The 18,709-nt window shown below is 43.1% G+C and overlaps 1 protein-coding gene across 6 annotated transcripts in view; it reads left to right on the top strand.

Moving 5' to 3' along the window:
• The window catches only part of XYLB (xylulokinase), a 140,771-nt gene that overhangs the window by 17,702 nt on the left and 104,360 nt on the right, over window positions 1-18,709 (top strand). For all 6 annotated transcript variants that reach the window (XM_039527262.1, XM_039527264.1, XM_039527267.1 and 3 more), the window contains 5 exons: window positions 7,866-7,984; window positions 9,366-9,447; window positions 11,069-11,109; window positions 11,542-11,657; window positions 17,750-17,865. In XM_039527262.1, the coding sequence (XP_039383196.1) occupies window positions 7,866-7,984; window positions 9,366-9,447; window positions 11,069-11,109; window positions 11,542-11,657; window positions 17,750-17,865 (474 nt within the window). The remainder of the gene's footprint in view (window positions 1-7,865; window positions 7,985-9,365; window positions 9,448-11,068; window positions 11,110-11,541; window positions 11,658-17,749; window positions 17,866-18,709) is intronic.

Here is an 18,709-nt window from a genome sequence, read left to right as displayed (position 1 = left end):
GATGACATTGTCTTGGTATTTTTTCAGTCATCAAAGTGAGCCAAGACAGGGTCTTAATTGCTAATTTAAAGAGGAAAAAACAGCAATAAATATGAACAAAACAGGCCTTTTGCATCATAACACTGGCAAAAAGGTGACTAGCCCAATTACTTTTTTCTTTGCAGGTTACCTTTAAGTTTCAGTAAGCTTCAGTAATAAGTTTTGTAGGTCTACATCATCTTTCCCAATGGGCCAAATCCTGAAAGATTCTGAGGACCCGTCACTCCCATGATCTTTAGTGCAGGTTATGGATAGTCAGGAAGTGCAACCCATTGGCTTTATTGGGAGTTGAGGGTGCTTAGTCCCTCACAAAGCACCTCAGCACTTTGGAGAATCAACCCCGAAATACTGTACTTAAACTAAAGATGGTCAAAACTCTTTGGGATTTTTTGTGTGTGTGGAAAAAATGACTTTTCAAATGAAAAGAAAATTTTCATTTTGGTTGAAATTTTCCATTTGTTTTTCAATGAAAAATTAAAATGATTTGATTTTTGAAAACTATTTTCAGAGAGAGAAGATAGGTAGGAAAAACAACTTTTTCAGTTTTTGAAATGGAAATATTTTTTGGTTTAGTCAAAAAAACAAAAATAAATTGTGAAAAACTTTGAACAAAATGGGAAATATTTTGTTTCATTTGAATTTTTTCACAGATAACATATGGCATTCTAACCAGCTATAACTTACACATATGGTGCCCTTCTAATTTTGTTGCTCCTCTGGACATTTAAGTACCTAGAATAAATATTCAGTCCTGAGGATATAAAATTTATTAAATTTTTGTGTGAAAAGGATGAGAGAGTGAAGTAAGACTTTACAGTGTCAGTCTTTACTAGACTGAAGATCATGTATTATTTAAGTTACATTTTGTCTTCCATTCTCTTGTCTTCCATTAACATAATGGGAGATCATTCTAATAAGAAATTGTGGAAAAACAACGCTTGCTCATAAATAAAAGTCTCGTGCAGAGAGCCAATGCCATCCACAGCCTCAGAAAATCCATCCATACATTATAATCAAAGAGGCTGATAAGGAGGTGCTGTTGTCATCATCATGACAGACTACCAAAAAAGGGGGGGCACTCAACAACAAAACACCAAATTCTTCTACAGGCCCCCCTCCCCCAGGACATAGGAATACACTACTAACTGAACCATCTACTCAGGACACTCACTAACACACACAACAAAACAACATACATACAGAGCCTTAGAGGCCATATATATATCTACTAAAAAAAATCCAAAAACCAAAATCCTGGACCTTCCCCATCATCGGCATTGGAACTCTCAACTGAAACTGACTGATGGATATGTGGACTCTCTACTGACTCTCTGACAGCCACACACACTCCCAGCCATCTCCACACCACCACTTTCCTGAGAAACTACAATGCATTGGTGACCTTCCACCAAACACCACACCCATCCTGGCCACATGTGGATGTTCTACACACACACACCACACGCTGGAACAAGCTGAAGAACAGTATCAGTGATGATGATGCCACACAACAACTTGCTGCTCTGTGTGCTGCCTTTCTCCTCTCTCTATCACAAATATTTGATGACAATATATAATATAGTATAGGTGGCACATGCACCGCTGCCGCATGGGCCCAATGGCCAATATATTTTAATAATTGGCTGACCTGACCTCAGCTCTCTCCCCCTCACTCCCGCTCCCTTCTCTACTACATTGACATTGATGACATCTTCATCATCTGGATCCATGGGAAAGGGGAAAAAAAAAACCACGAAAATTTTCACCACCACACCACCAACACCAGCCTCCACCAACCCACCCCTGAGTCGGACTACCACTCTACACGGAGGTCCATTGATTAATACACACACACACACCCACACCACCAAACCCACCCTATACCTACCCCACCCTACCTACCTTCTCTCCATCCTCCCACACACCACCACACCCCACACACAGACAACATCCACACACCACAAGACACTGAACCCCTCCCACCAAGACCAACAGAAAACCACACAAAAATCTCAAAAAAAATAAAAACCAAAACTCACACACGAACTAGAGACACAGGAAATAGGAGAGACCAGAAAGAGGAGGCCTGCACCCAGAAAGAAAGCCTCCAGCAGAAAACCAACAAACAAAACAAACCAACAGGAGTCAAACCCCTCAGCGCATCATCCCCAGCTCATCACCATCCAGCATATCAATCACATCCTCATCCCCCTTCCACAGCAGGCCAGTCCTCACCCCACCCAGGCCAGCCAGCACAGCCAGCAGACGCACACCAAACCTGCCAATATTCTCACCGCACACTGTCCACACCACAGCCAGCACCTCTACCAACCTCACAAACCCAACCAAACAACCTCAACAACACACCACAACACTATCTACACCACTAACACACACACACACACCACCATCCCACACCCACACCACACCACCACCAACCAACACCCACCATGCCATCATATGCCAAATGCCATATCTCATGCCAGCAATCTGCTATGTACATGGATAAATGAACACAGGAAACTGAAAAGGAAAAAGGAAAAAAATAAACAAACACAAAAAATAATAAAAATATACAAATATAGAGAGAACAAACACTAACACTTCAAAAAAAAACTTTTGGATCTTGCAAAAAGAAAAAAAAAAAAAAAAAAGACATCAGAGAAACTGCTGAAGAAAAGTTGCTCTGCTCCAGAACACCAAAAGCCTCAGGACAGCCAAGGACTGTGAATGGCTTGACAATTACAGATTTCAATTTCAGAACACTCCCTCTTCACCTCTCTCCCTCCACCTTTCCACCTCTCTCCCTCCTGCTCCCTAACCTCTCTATCTCACCTTTGCTTCTCTGCTTTGCTTATGCAACTATGCCTGAAATTTCCACCACTTGCACCACAAAGAAACCTGTAAGTGGGTGAAGAAGCTCAGTGAAAGTGCTCTGTTATCTCTTATAGTATACCAAGCCACAGCTTTTTTATTCTAATTCCAGTAATAAAAAATAATTATTATGCTATAGTTATTTTGCTGCTGATTACAAAAGCCTGTTATTTTCTCGTCTTGTACAATTTCCTGCAGTTCACTTGATCTCTTTCCATGGATCCTGTATATTGCATTTGGAAATACATCTTTCAAAATAATGTTACTATAATAGACCTCTATTCTTCATTTCTGTAGGTTTAACTTCAGGTCACATAGGCTTTTAAAGACCCTGTCAAGTTACACTAGAGGACTAAACAACTTATGTCTTTAAAGTTGTAGATTACACTAGGAAATGTTACTTACTCCAATTTAAAATTTTTCCTTTTGAAGGCCCAGTCTCATAAGGCATGACTCGCTGTCCATAAGCAGCAGAACACCCTCGCTTGGTTGATTTAAAAAAAATTAACTACACTGTGGGAAATGAGGAACGATTTCCATGTATGTTTTGCAGATGTTAAAAGTAAGATACATTTGGGACCTAAAATACTTGAGTGTTTCACCTTGAGGCATTCTTTTTTTTTTTTTTTTTTAAAAACACCTTAAAGAACAGCTACTCAGCTCTTGATATGGAGAGGCTTTTATGTTTTGAAATGTTTTCTAAGTACCTGAGGCACGCTATAGATTAGCATAAATATATGATTTATATCAGACATTTGATTTAAATAAACCTCACAATTTGTGTATTTTAAAAATCAATTTTATGCACCCTGTGTCCATAGAACAGGATTAAAGTGGGAGGTTTTAATGCTCTGCCAGTCGCATTTTGCATAGAAGGGACTAGAAAACTGCATACAAACAAATGGTGATAGAGTTTAAAGACTGGAACTGTCATGCCCTTTTAAATGTGTCTCTAGGTTCAGATAAGGAATTTACCCACAAAATCACCATATGTTTCTTTAAAAACTTTTATTGCTCACTGAATAATTAAACCTTTAGACACTTGGCATTTTACTCTAGGAAGCTAGATGTGTGATAGAGCTTTTCCACAAAACATCCCTCTTTGGCCCTTTTAGGTTTGTCCAGACACTGTGCTATTCCTGCAGAGTCCTTGTGCAAGGACTCCCATTATGCCTAGACCAGGGGTAGGCAACCTATGGCACATGTGCCAAAGGCGGCATGCGAGCTGATTTTCAGTGGCACTCACATTGCCCAGTTCCTGGCCACCGGTCTGGGGGGGCTCTGCATTTTAATTTAATTTTAAATGAAGCTTCTTAAACATTTTAAAAAACATATTTATTTTACATACAACAATAGTTTAGTTATATATTATAGACCTATAGAAAGAGACCTTCTAAAAACGTTAAAATGTATTACTGGCACACAAAACCTTAAATTAGGGTGAATAAATGAAGACTCAGCACACCACTTGCCGACCCCTGGCCTAGACCATGTACAGGGGCCTTAAGTGGTGGGAAATGGTCCCTTTAAGAGAACGTGAAAAAGCTGGAATATCCATGTGTCTGTTTAAATCCTGTTGTATTTATTGCATTTGGTGGTTGTGGGTGTGATTGACAGCAGGAAAGAGAAATACATCTCTTGTCCATGGGAGGTGTGCTGTGCTGTGTCGAATTCCTGCTGCTGAATCATAGGGCAAATTAACCAGCATATAATTTATTAAATGTATTTAATTTGCATGAAATGAGGTTGATTGAATTTAATACATTTAATTTCATTTATACATCATTAATTCAGATAAGGTGTAATCTAAATTTCCTACTATGTGGCCTGAGTTAGTGTCCCAAAAGTGTATAATACACTCTATCTGTAAAGCTACATTCACTCTTGAAGCCCTGGCACTGTTATGTTTTAACACTGGACCATGTTTTATTTGGTGTAAATATCCCATACATACTCATTGTTGGACCTCTATATACAGGGCCGGTGCACGGATGTTTCGCGCCCTAGGCGAAACTTCCACCTTGCGCCCTCCCCTGTCCCTGAGCCCCCCCGTGGCAGCTCCGCCCTCAGGCACACCCCCACCGCAGCAGCTCCCCCCATGCCCTGAGGCACCCCGCCCGCCCCAGCTCACCCCTGCTCCGCCTCCACCCTGAGCATGCCATCGCTGCTTCACTTCTCCCGCCTCCCAGGCTTGTGTGCTGCCCCCTCCCCCCTTACTTGCTGCGGGCGGCCTTCCCAGTGCTTCCCTGCCCCAGCTCCCTCCGCCTAAATACCGGCGGTGACCGGGGCGGCCGAAGATCTGGCCGCTGTGGTCGCTGCCGAAGAAAATGCTGCCCCCCGCCTAAATGGTTGCACCGGCCCTGTCTCTATATAACGTTACGCCACCAAACTGTTTATCTAGCACAAGTCCCACTGTGGCACTTAATCCCTCTGTGAGTGAGTGTGCATGCGCATGTGTGTGTGTGAGAGAGAGAGAGAGTGCTTTTGTAAGAGGAGCTGCAGTGCGGATGGGGTTATTTTTGCACCCTATGAGCACTGTGGAGTGAATGGGGGCTCTTCAGTAGCCTGAAATAGCTTGGAGCAAAAGAGGCTTGTTATAAACAGATAGTTAAGGGTTAATGTCTCTTTTACCTGTAAAGGGTTAAGAAGCTCAGTAAACCTGGCTGACACCTGACCAGAGGACCAATAAGGGGACAAAATACTTTCAAATTTTGGTGGAGGGAGTTTTTTGTTTTGTGCTCTTTGTTTTGGGGGTTGTTCGTTCTCGGGACTGAGAGGGACCAGACATCAATCCAGGCTCTCCAAATCTTTCTAAATTAGTCTTATGTTTCAAACTTGTAAGTAGCACAGGCAAGGCGTGTTAGTCTTATGTTTGTTTTCTCAACCTGTAAATATTCCTTTTTGCTGAGAGGATTTTACCTCTGTTTGCTGTAACTTTGCTGTAACTTTGAACCTGAGGCTAGAGGGGGTTTCCTCTGGGCTATATGAATCTAAGTACCCTGTAAGCAATTTCCATCCTGATTTTACAGAGATGATTTTTACCTTTCTTTTTCTTTAATTAAATGCTTTCTTTTTTAAGAACCTGATTGATTTTTCTTTGTTTTAAGATCCAGGGAATTGGGTCTGGACTCACCAGGAGTTGGTGGGGGAAAGGAGGGAGGAATGGTTAATTTCTCCTTGTTTTAAGATTCAAGGGGTTTGGATCTGTGTTCCCCAGGGAAGGTTTTGGGGGGACAGAAAGTGTGCCAGACACTGATTTCTGGCTGGTGGCAGCGTTACCAGATCTAAGCTAGAAATTAAGCTTAGAAGGGTCCATGCAGGTCCCCACATCTGTACCCTAAAGTTCAGAGTGAGGGAGGAAACCTTGACAAGGCTGTTAGGAATTAACCTAGGGTGTGGCATCTAGCTCAGTGCTTGCATATCCAATGGTCTCAAATACTTCTATAGGGGTGCAGAGGGGGCTACCCCATTGTTTAGATTAGGGGCCATGTTGCGGCCTTGTGGTCTGCCAGTTGGTTGAGGGATGGACTACATTTTCTCCTTCCTCCCCCCCCGCCCCCTCCCCAAAAACCAAGCAACTCCATGGACAGCCTAATCTCACAGTCTCTGTGCTGAGGGTGAGTTTCACTCTCCCTACTTGTGTTGAAGTGTCTAAAGGTCAGTAGCACTGAACAAAATTCTATTGGTTTCCAATTTCCCAGTCAGTTTGGACAATGACTAAATTTCTGTCGGTGAGATAAACAGGTCCTGGGCTAATTAGATATAAAAGCGTTCTTAGCCCAGGATAACATTATTACTAAGTTAAGAGAATTCACCTCTGGTTATTAAAAGTACAGTGAAATGTCTAATTAAATATATCTTAGAACAGTGCAGGGAATGAGAGTTGATGGTATTCAACATCTCCACAGTTAGTGCTCAGTCGATCATGGGTTTTAAAAATGTTTGTTCTTTTTAACTAGAGGAGAAGCTGGAGCAGTGTAAATAGAGAGGGGAATGCAATGAGCTATTGAGGCAGCCCGGTCCATTCAGAAGGCCTGATTAATCTAGTGTGCTAACTGCAGGGCTCGGATTTAGAGTCACCTCAACTCTAATCCTGGCTCTGACACTGACTCACTTATGTGGCTTTGGCCAATCATTAGGACCAAATTTTAAAATGTGTCCAGTAATGCACACACTGAACCTGATTTTTAGAGGTGCTGATCACTCGCATTTCTCGTTGACTTCAGCTGGACTTGAAGGTATTCAAAAAGCCTGAAAATCATGTCTTAAATGTATACAACTGGAGACTCAAAACTTGTATCACCCAAAATTAGAGGTTACTTTTTAAAATTTGGGCCATGACCTCTCTGGATCAATTTCCCCATTTGTAAAGAAGGGTGATAATACAAATATAACTTCACAGGCATCTTAGAAGGATTAGTTACAGCCAGATGATGGCCTAAAACCACAGCCCAACTAGGGTGCAGTGCAAAGGTGCATACCACCATAGTAGGAATTCCTGCAATATTGTGCCTCAGGCACAATTCCCTCGACTGCGGAGGGAATGCAGTTGCTGCTGCACCCTTTGATTGGGTGCAGCATATGCTTAATTTTCTGCTGGCCAATGTTGAGGGGTTGCAAGGTCTATGTCCATACCCCCCACTTATTTTGGGAGTCTAGCATCACTGGTTGGAGTGCAAGGACTTTGACTATATCCAGTTCCTATGCAGTGGGAAAGATTCCTTGCCCCCTCCCTGTTTCCAAAATGAAAGCTACCACAGAGCTGTGAGTCAGTAACTGTACAGCATCCCTGTGCTCTGATGAGCTGAGACCATTCCATTTCAGTATTAAATGTCCACTTTTCTGCCTTTAGGCAGGTGAAATTCTCTAATGCAGTATCTTTTGTTTTCTTTTCATAATCTATTTTATGTTCCAAGATCTACATTTCTTGTTTGAATACTGTTGTCTCATAGGTTCTGGAATGAATTTACTGCAGATTTGTGATAAAATATGGTCCACCACCTGCCTCAATGCTTGTGCGCCTGGATTAGAAGAAAAGCTGGGACCTGTTGTGCCATCCAGCTCAATATTGGTATGTGCAAGTGTAGGATAACTGCTGATGAACATGTCATTGGAAGATTTTGGGGCTATGCTCTATGTATAACAGCTGCGGCCCCTTGTGGTGTATGTTTGCACAGAGATGCTCTGCTCTAGGGGTAGTCACCAGAGCTGTTCTGGCTGACTGCTATGTCCAGGAGTGCTGTAGAAGTGCATTCCAGAGCAGCAGCGCTGACATCTTTGAAAGGATGCACAAGCTCTGCTTTTGTGGCTGCTAGCTGTCACTTCTTTCATCACTAGATTCCTCTGGTCTTTGCATGCTGGGGATACAAAGACTAAGATTGCAGTGACCCTGTTGGCAGTGCTCAAATGATAGAAATCTCTTTTCTCTCCTTGCACACCCACAAACACTTATTTGACTTTAGAAGAGTGAACGATATTTACTGTATTCCTTTTGTCATCAGTCAGTAACACTGAAGAAATAGAGCCTGACATTCAAGCTTCTCAAGTTCAGTACTGTATGGTAGTTATAAAGTTTGTAGGGCTCATGCAATAACTTCAATCAATTATGAGGTTTATTAAAAGCCCCTCAGTTCACCTAGCATATCTTTGTTATATTGCCAAAACGAATCAGGTTGAATACCTTTTGAAATAGATCAATTTGGTCTGATCAGCACCACAAAAAGAGGGATGTGCATGTATGGGAGTGAGGATAGCAGGCACCCAGCCACTATATAAGCACTAGTGAACATGGTTGACCCATCTGGGAGTGTGCTGTGATTCCAGTGCCAAGTGTTGGTCTTCTGGTATTGGCAGTGAAAACTGGAGCAGTGTTTTAGAAGTCATTGTAAGTGTCCTCTTACTTTTAAGAATAGTCTCCTCTTGCTACTATTTGTTATTGGTGAGATGTAAAAGAATGGAATCCTTGACCCTTGAAATAAAAGGTAATCGATGATGAGCATTCATATCACATTTGATGTAGTGATGCATACTAGCTGTGTATGTGTTTTTGATTGCATATCAATCTGTATTCCTATCTATTTTTGAATATATATATATATATATATATATATATATATATATATATATATATATGTATGTGGGTGTGGAACTTAAGTGTATGTATATTTTGTAAATAACTGGAGGGAGATCTGAAGTCAGAATGCTACTGTTGTCTTCACCATTTCAGAATCTGATCTGAGGGATGTTTTCAGGAGGGTTTCTTGTTTGTATCTTACAAAAATGTTAGCTCAAAAATTTCTAAAGCACTGCACTGCAAAACAAATGTAAATAATTATTGCAGCTACTGTAGAAATACTATAGAATCTTCTGGATATCTGTGTTATAGATGTATTTTGACACTCGGGGTTTAATTTGCACTTTTCAGCTTTCTTCATGTTTTGTTTACTCCCTAGGGCTCAGTTTCTCCATATTATATTCAGCGCTACGGGTTTAGTCCAGACTGTAAAGTAGTAGCATTTACCGGGGACAATCCAGGTGAGATAGTAAACAAATATGCTTCCATAATTCTGTGTTTGTGTATTATCATATTCACTAAATAAATCTAATTAATTCTTAGGTGATCTATATATGGTGAAAGAATATCACACATAGGCACCTTTTTCCAATACATGCACCTTAAAAATTTAGCTTTTGGTTTGTCCACACCTGAGAAACTTCCTTTGCCAATGAACACTTCCATTTTAGCTTGAGAAAAATCTATTGTTTAAAGAGCTTGCATTTTCTCCTCCAAGCCTGAAGGAGGAAACCGAGATAAGAGAGTCACTCTAACTGCTAGAACTTTTCTTCAATCAGTCTGTTAGTCTTGAGTCTGAAGAAGATAAAACCTAGTTCAAATAAACATATATTTAAATTAAGATAAACCAATTCCCAAACCTTTAAAAAGAAATCACCTGTTAAAACCTGAAAAAAGGTTTAAAAGTAAAATTCTATAAACAGGAAACAAACCCTTAAAAAGTAGTGCACGGTTTCACATTAATAGTCCATAACACTAGTACTTGCATTAATGATACTGCAGTGCTTTAGACTGTTACTTGTGCAGAATAAATACCATAGTTTTTAAAAAAGGAATAACACAGTGACAGAAGACAAACTTTGTCACTACAAGATACAGTGTAAGCCTTACTTGAAAGAGACAGTGGGTGGTCAGGCATCAGAGTGCTTGAAAGTTTGTTTCTATTCTTTTAATCTCCCAATCTTATTAATCTTGTGAGTGCAGAAATTTTAATGATGCCGTTTACTAAAATTCTAATTAAGAGGTAATTGCAGGGGCTTCAAAATTCCCTGGTGTCCAGGATGTGCTAAATTTAGGGATGTTTGTGGAAGTTCTGAAAACTCCTATGGACTAGAGTGTGGAAGCGCCATTTCTTGAGATTTTTAAATGATTATTCATCTGTATAACAGTAGTGCTTACATGTCTGAACCAAGATAGAGGCTTCATTATGCTAGGCACTGTACATATGTATAGTAAAAGACAGAGTTATAGTCAAAATGGACAAGTCAGGCAAAAGGGACTGTCATTGGCTCCACTTTATAGATGTGGAACAGAGGGAGATTAAGTGACTTGCCCAGAGTAACACAGTAAGTCTGTTGCAGAGCCAGGAATTGAACCAAGACTGCCTGAATCCCGTATGGGTACTTCAGCTACAAGACTATCCTTCTCTAAGGTTCAAATCCAGCAAAGGATTTAGGCATGTGGATAGTCCCACTGATGTCAGTAGGACACCTTGTCTGTTTAAGTACTTTACCAAAACAGGGCCTAAGATATTTAAAACTTGAGAGAACAAAACACTAGAAAATATACCATAGAGAGCAATCCCGCACTGGGGAAAAGTGGGAGTGCGTGGACTAACAGGTGACATGATAGAATTTTTAATCTCCAACTCCTTTGATTCTAGGATGCCCTATAATGACTAACTTCAGTATTTAGGGTGAACGTCTCCAAAGTGAACAAGGCTTAGTCACCACTTAAGTCCACTTTGAGTTTATGCTTGGGCCTTGCGCTGGCTTTCTGTACAGAATAGAATGTCATCTCTAGTGCAGCATAATTACCTTGCATGCCTAGTTATTAATTGAACTATTTTACGTATGTTTTCAGCATCGCTTGCAGGAATGAAACTTGAAGAAGGGGACATTGCGGTAAGTCAATACACATTCATGAAAAATGTTCACATCAATGTGGTAAAATTAGAGCTACTACAGAGTGTAAAATAATAACCTGGACAATAACCTTAGGTCCTCAACTAAACCTAAATAGAGAGTCTGTTGATTTTCTATGTACTGGAGTCAGACTGATTCTCATTTCAGTTCTTCCTGGAGCTGGATGTAGAATTTTAAGCAAACTCGTGGAATATTTTTAAGATAATGTCCCAAATTTCTAAATTGCTGGATCTCTTTCTATCTCTGGAACATATTTCATTAGGGTGACAACCTGAATCAGTGCTTGCTATAATAAGAATCCAATTCACTTAATGTGTGATTTAAAAACAATTAGCAGTAATAATAAATGGGTTTAATTTAATTTCTATATTGCCTTCCATGTGATAACACTGCAATTATTTTCTTCTCCAGATTAGTCTTGGCACAAGCGACACATTGTTTCTTTGGATTAAAGAACCAACGCCTGCATTAGAAGGTCATATTTTCTGCAATCCTGTTGACTCTCAAGCCTATATGGCACTTTTATGGTAACATCCTTTTATATTATTTTTCTCTTACATTTGGAGTCAACAAGATATTTTTCTTGTTTCCTTTGCAAAATGATAATGAATAAAAATTTCAATATTATGTACAGTATATGACAACATTTGCATCAACATTATGACATCCCCATTATTTAATTTGGAGATCAGGAGCTGCAAAATTGTGAGGAATAAGCTCTGGTGTCAATAGTAGGGATGTGGTTCATTTTTGTATAATTTGAGGCTAGTGAGCATATCTAAAGTTGATTAAACTCTAAGGCAGTGTATTAAATTTAGAGGAATAGAAATCACATGAATGGTAATGGTTTGGGGGCTAGATCCTTGACCCAAAATACGTAACCTTTGCACTAGTAGTACAAAAGGGATTTAAAGGTACCTTAAAGAGGCATCTGGAGATTCCTCTTTCATAGAGGGGAAGAACTGCTGTTGTTCTGAGACGTGCTGGGTGTGTAGCTGGAACACATCATCCTATGATATTCAGCTGATGGAATGGTCTCTAGGATAGCCCTGTGGCTGCTCTAATTTGCCCAAGGAGATAGTTTGTCCCATAGGCAGCACCAGGGTCAAAGTAGGAGAGAAGGTTTGGAGCCACCTTTGTCTCTCCCACCTCAGTTGCACTGACTTGTAGTACTCTGGACTGAGACTTTCAAAGCAGTCTAAGGGTATGTCTACGCTACAAGACTATTTCGAATCAACTTAAGTCGAATTTGTGGAATCGACCTTATGAAGTCGAATTTGTGTATCCACACTAAATACACTAATTCGACTGTGTGAGTCCACAGTAATGGGGCCAGCGTCGAATTTGGAAGCGGTGCACTGTGGGAAGCTATCCCACAGTTCCCGCACTCCCCGCTGCCCATTGGAATTCTGGGATTTCCCCCCAATGCATGCTGGGGGAAAAAATGTGTCGAGGGTGGTTTTGGGTAACTGTCATCATTGAACCGTCAATCACGCCCTGCCTCCGTCCCCGAAAGCGCCTGTGGGCCATCTGTTCGTGCACTTTTCTGCTCAGTGACAGCGTGGGCGCCACAGCACTGCGAGCACGGAGCCCGCTGCAGTTATGGCCGTTGTCAACTCCTCGCACCTTATCGTCCACCTTTTCCACAGTCAGCTGCTGAGAAATCGGGCTACTTTTCAATGGTGCTGCGAGCACTGGTGGACCATGGGGGACGTTTTACCAACATCAACGTCGGGTGGCCAGGCAAAGTTCATGACGCGCGTGTTTTCAGGAACTCTGCTCTGTTTAGACGCCTGCAGGAAGGTAGTTTCTTCCCGGACCACAAAATAACTCTTGGGGATGTGCAGATGCCTATAGTGATCCTCGGGGACCCAGCCTACCCGCTAATGCCCTGCCTCGTGAAGCCCTATGCAGGCGCCTTGCACAGCGACAAGGAACTCTTCAAGTACCAGCGAGCAGCGTGACCTGTGACTGTTCAGTTTCTTTACAGAGAAGCTGAACCTGCCCCTGTTTCTTTACCAAGTTACTGTTGACCAGCATCTGCAGTTACATACCCCATCCACCCCGCTTCCCCCACTTCCAACACACGTTTAAAAATAAAATACATGTTCCACTGTAACTTTACAAAGGTTTCTTTATTGATGACTTTGCATTAAAGGGTTGAAACTGGGACGCAGACTGTGCTGGGTAGGGTGTGCGGTGATGTAAAGACCACCTCTAAACTCGAGGAATGACAGGTTCCTGCTCCCAGAGCGGTCTGCAGTGCCGGACTGGTTGTTTCAACGGAGCCTGACATCCCTCCTTTTTGGGACTCTGTGTGCGTGGGCTATGTGGTCTTGTGGCGGGGGAGGACGGATACAGATTCCTCTGCTGCGTGGCTCTGTGGTCCAGGACAGGGACCGTTGCATGAGATCTGTAACCCCCCTCCCCCGCTACAAAGTCACATACCCCCCCACCCACACAGAATCTGCAAACCACCTCCCATACCGACCAGGGTGCCTACTGACTGCACTGTGTGTGTGACCTGCTGCTGATCATGCCCCCGTCTCTGTACCCTGCTAAAGGTGACTGTCCTATGCAATACCCTACCCCCTTCCCCACCCACCCCTTCAAACGCAGCGTTGTGTAAAAAAGCATGACGGAAACAGTAATTAACAGCAAAGTATTTTTAATAATTAACCAGACAGTCAGGGGATGAAACTGGGATTGGGGCTAGGGTGAGTCAGGAAGGGAAGGAATTCTCAAAATTAGGGTATGAGAGCTTTTGGGTACTTGAGCACTCTGCTGGGGTGCAGTGACAGTTTTCATGGCCCCTGGCCCCACTCCTTCTGGTTACTTTGGGTGACGGGAGGTATGGGACTTTGTGGCGGGGGAGGGCGGTTGCAGATACACTGCGGGGGGGCTCTGTCCTCCTGGCTGCGGTCCTGCAGAACATCCACAAGGCGCCAGAGTGTGTCCATTTGCTCCCTCATTAGTCCAAGCAGCGTTTGAGTCGCCTGCTTGTCTTCCTCACGCCACCTCTCCTCCCGTTCGCTGTGTGAGCGCTGGTACAGAGAGAGGGTCTCCCTCCACTGGCTCTGCTGGTCCGCCTCGGCTCGGGAGCACCCCATAACTTCAGCGATCATCTTGTCCCGTGTCTTTCTCTTTCGCCGCCTAATCTTTGTCAGCCTCTGTGAGGGGGATGCTGTGGCAGGTCTGGAGACAGTCGAAGCTGTGTGATGGGAAAAAGGGAGTGAATTCCTTGCAAAGATACATTTTTGCGAACAATGAACACAGTCTAGTCTGTGTCTGTGAACAACACCATGCACAGCACCTATCTCGTCCGCACTCCTGCAGCAGGCAATCCTGAAAGCATAAACTCTGCCCCTGTTCTACCCCATCACAGTGTCCCCCGACCCTTGCACTTCTGGGTTGAGATCCCAGTGCCTGATGGTGCAAATTTCATTGTCGCGGGTGGTTCTGGGTAAATGTAGTCAGTCATTCCTTCCTCCGGGAAAGCAACGCCAGACAATCATTTCGAGCCCGTTTTCCCTGGATTGCCCTGGCATACGCCATAGCGTGGCAACCGTGGAGCCTGTTTTGCCTTTTGTCACTGTCACGGTATGTGTACTAGATGCCGCGGACAGAGGCGATTCAGCAGTGCTACACAGCAGCATTCATTTGCTTTTGCATGACAGCAGAGATGGTTATCAGCCATATTGCACCATCAACCACGCCAATGTAAATTGGCAAGGTGATGATGGGTAGCTGTCCTATTGCACTACACCTTCTGCTGCTGTCATAGGTGCCCCTGGCTGAGATCAGCCGGGGGCGCAAAAGACAAAACTGGGAATGACTCCCCGAGTCAATCCCTCCTTTATGGTATCTAAAAATAGAAACAGTCCCGCCTAGAATATGGGGCAACTGTACTAGGGTTGCAGTGTATCAGAGAACTACAGAGCACAGCCGCTCTGTGTCAGATCCCGCAGGAATGACGAGCTGCGTGCCATTCACAGGGGGTGCCCCTGCAACAACCCTACCTGTTGCTTCCCTCCTCCTCCAGCCTTCCTGGGCTACCGTTGTAGTGTCCCCCCATTTGTATGCTGAAGTAATAAGGAATGCAGGAATAAGAAACAGTGACTTGTTAGGGAAATGAAATGAGGGTAAGGCAGCCTCCAGCTGCTATGATAGTCCAGGCAGTACAGAATTTTTTCTTTACACATGAAGGGCGGGGACTGATGGAGCTCAGCCCCCTGTTGCTATGATGAAGACGGTTAGCAGGCCGTCTACTTATGGGCTGATGACGAGGACAGGTAGCAGTCCTATTGCACTACACCATCTACCGCAAGGCTGATGATGAGGACGGGTACCAGTCATTTTGCACCTTTAGTCACCCATGAGGCGGGGGAGGGAGGGCGAGGATGCTACCGTAGCGTGCCGCAGAATTGCGTCTACCAGCAGCATTCAGTACACATAGGGTGACATTTACAAGAGTCAAGAGACGATTTCTTTCCCTTTTCCTTCTGGGGGTGGGGGGCGGCTGTACATTGACGAGCTATCCCCTGAACCACCGCGGACCCTGTGTTTGACCCTAGAAGCATTTGGAGCTCAGCCAAGAATGCAAATGATTTTCGGACACAGCGGGAACTGTGGGATAGCTTGCGTCCTCAGTCGTCCCCCCCCCCTCCATGAGCGTCCATTTGATTCTTTGGCTTTCCATTACGCTTGTCACGCAGCAGCGTGTTGACTCTCTGCTACGCCGTCTGTCCGGAGATTTTTTAAAAATACTTTGGACCAGGCGTAACATTATGGTAATTTTCCTAATTAGATGCAGGAGTCGCCGAGCGAGATCGCCCTGAGGAGGGTCACTGAAGGAGATAGAGAGCGCATGCTGCGTGAAAGCCAGCACAAACCAGGGGCCTATGCAGCCGTGCTCGGGGAGGCAATGCTCCCTGAGTACCTCATGAAAGCCTGGCGCGGAAAAGTGTGCTACCACGGAGCACCCAATAAGGCAGCTCTCCCCAGGAACCTCCTGCGGAGGCTTTTCGATTACCTCCAGGAGAGCTTCGTGGAGATCTCCCAGAAGGATTTCTGTTCTATCCCCATATATATAGAGACCTCCTTTTCACATACTTCAGATTCCTGTTATATTAAGAATAAAAGTTTACATGTTTAAAGCACTTAGCGACTGCTCCTTCCCCTGATTCAGGGTCCGGGTTAACGGCCGGGGAGGGTTGGTAGGGGATCTCCATGACGGTGATGAAGAGATCCTGGCTGTCGGGGAAACCAGCGTTGTAAGCGCTGTCGCCTGCCTCGTCCTCCACAAACCCTTCCTCATCTTCCCCGTCCGTGAACATCGCTGAGGAACTGTCCGTCGACACTGTCCCATCGTCAGAGTCTATGGTCACTGGTGGGGCAGTGGTGGCAGGCTCCGTAGCGTCCGTTTGCCGCTTTGATTTTTTGGTAGCCTTGTCTGGGGTCCTTGATTTTCACGCGGCGCTGCGTTGCATCCCGCCTGTATCCTCTGTCTCTCATGGCTTTGGAGACCTTCTCGTAGGTCTTTGCATTCTGTTTTTTGGAGCGCAGCTCCGAAAGCACAGACTCCTCGCCCCACACACCGATCAGATCCAAGATTTCCCGGTCAGTCTATGCTGGGTCCCTCTTTCTATTCAGAGATTACATGAACTCCTCTGCTGGAGAGCTCTGCATTGCTGCCGGTGCTGCTGAGCTCGCCCCGATGTCCAACCACGAAATGAGATTCAAACTGTCCAGACGGGAAAAGGAATTCAAATTTTCCCGTGGCTTTTCCTGTGTGGCTGGTCAGAACATCGAAGCTCGGACTGCTGTTCAGAGCGTCAACAGAGTGGTGCACTGTGGGATAGCTCCCGGAGCTACTAAGTTCGATTTACATCCACACCTAGCCTAATTCGACATAGCCATGTCGAATTTAGCGCTACTCCCTGTCAAAGTTAGACTCAGGACTCACAGTTTGTCAGACCACTCTGTTTTATTAGCATAGCGCTCTGCTAATGACACCCAGATAATGTGAGCACCATGCAAGACACAAACTATCTTATTTATACAGATAAAAGGGTGAGAACTTAACAAGATAACAAAGGAAGCAGAATCAGATAAGTTTACCTGGGCTAGGCATGCATATCTTATTTCCTTACTAACTATCACCCATCTTCTGTTAATGTTTTGCCATTAGCACCATTGTTTATGCCTAATGTTTCTTTTCCTGGCACCTGTATTTCAACATTTCTTATTTCTGCTTAAAGGTACATACAACATTTCTTTAATCCATTCTTATTTTTACAATATAATTCATTCTACTTTCACATCCCCTTGGGGAGGAGTACAGAATTCGAACTAAAGAGCCCTCTATGTCGAATTAAATGGCTTCCTGGTGTGGACGGGTGCACAGTTAATTCGAATTAACGCTGCTAAATTCGAATTAAAGTCCTAGTGTAGACCAGGCCTAAGGAATTTAGATATATGTTCCATTAACGTTAGTGAAAGTTGTGTGTATAAATCCTCTAGTGTGTCAAAATCCTCTTTAATAATCTGGGGTGTGTGTGTCCAAATGACTTGGAAAATGCAGTTTTTTAATATAGTTTGTATTGTTGTTTGTTTTTAGTTTTAAGAATGGCTCTCTAATAAGAGAGAGGATCAGAGATGACTGTGCTTCAGGCTCCTGGGACGAATTCTCCAAAGCCCTAAAATGTACTGTTGTTGGAAACGATGGAAACCTAGGTATGAACCTTAACAAAGTTGGGAACTCTAGAGTTTGCTTGGATGCGATCATTATTTCACAGGTAGTAGAAGTGAAAACTTGGGTGATAATAAAGACCAGAAAAGTCCCAAAATGTACCTAGATATATTCTACTTTGTTGGAAGACCAGTTTTCATTTTGGCCTTCGTCTTGAGTGACCACTACCAGCATCTTATTCTGGAAGCTGACTTGGCAACTGAAAATGGGATAGTACTGTTTCATTACCACACACACAGGACACAGTTTGATCTAGAGAATAAGTTAAGCACTTAGTGTACTTTGTGTACATTGTATTTTGTGTCAAACTATTTCATTACCACACAAGCAGAGGAGACACTTTGATAAAAAAAAAAAGAGAGATTTCAATCAGCACTAAGTAGCAGTTGCCCATAATGATTTAAAAGAAATAAAAAATAGAATGAACTATTATGTCATGACAGTAGTAGTCATGAAATGGTGTAAAATAATGAAAATATAAAGATGAAAAAAACCTAAAATAAAATGAAATTTTGAAATTCCAAAATGAAAACCTGTCAGAATTCCCTTTAGCAGGAAATTCTGAAAATATTTCTTTTCATCCAGATTCAGCATGAAAACAAATTTTGAAATGTTGAAATTTCCCACAAAATAGAAATTCCACGTTTCAACCAGCTCTGCTAGGGTGTGTCTTTATGTTGTTTAAAACTAGAGCTGTAATAACGAGGAAGATGGAGGGCAATAAAATGTCTAGGGAATGAAACAGGCTTTCATAAAAATTTTCACTGTTCACCAAGGGTCATATCTAAAGTTGATTAAACTCAATGGGTGTCCGAGCAGTGAAATAAC

This window comes from Mauremys reevesii, linkage group 2 (genome assembly GCF_016161935.1).
Source record: "Mauremys reevesii isolate NIE-2019 linkage group 2, ASM1616193v1, whole genome shotgun sequence".
Taxonomy (NCBI): Eukaryota; Metazoa; Chordata; order Testudines; family Geoemydidae; genus Mauremys; species Mauremys reevesii.
Note: the sequence above shows the minus strand (reverse complement) of the source record. Positions and strands in the feature narration are given on the sequence as shown.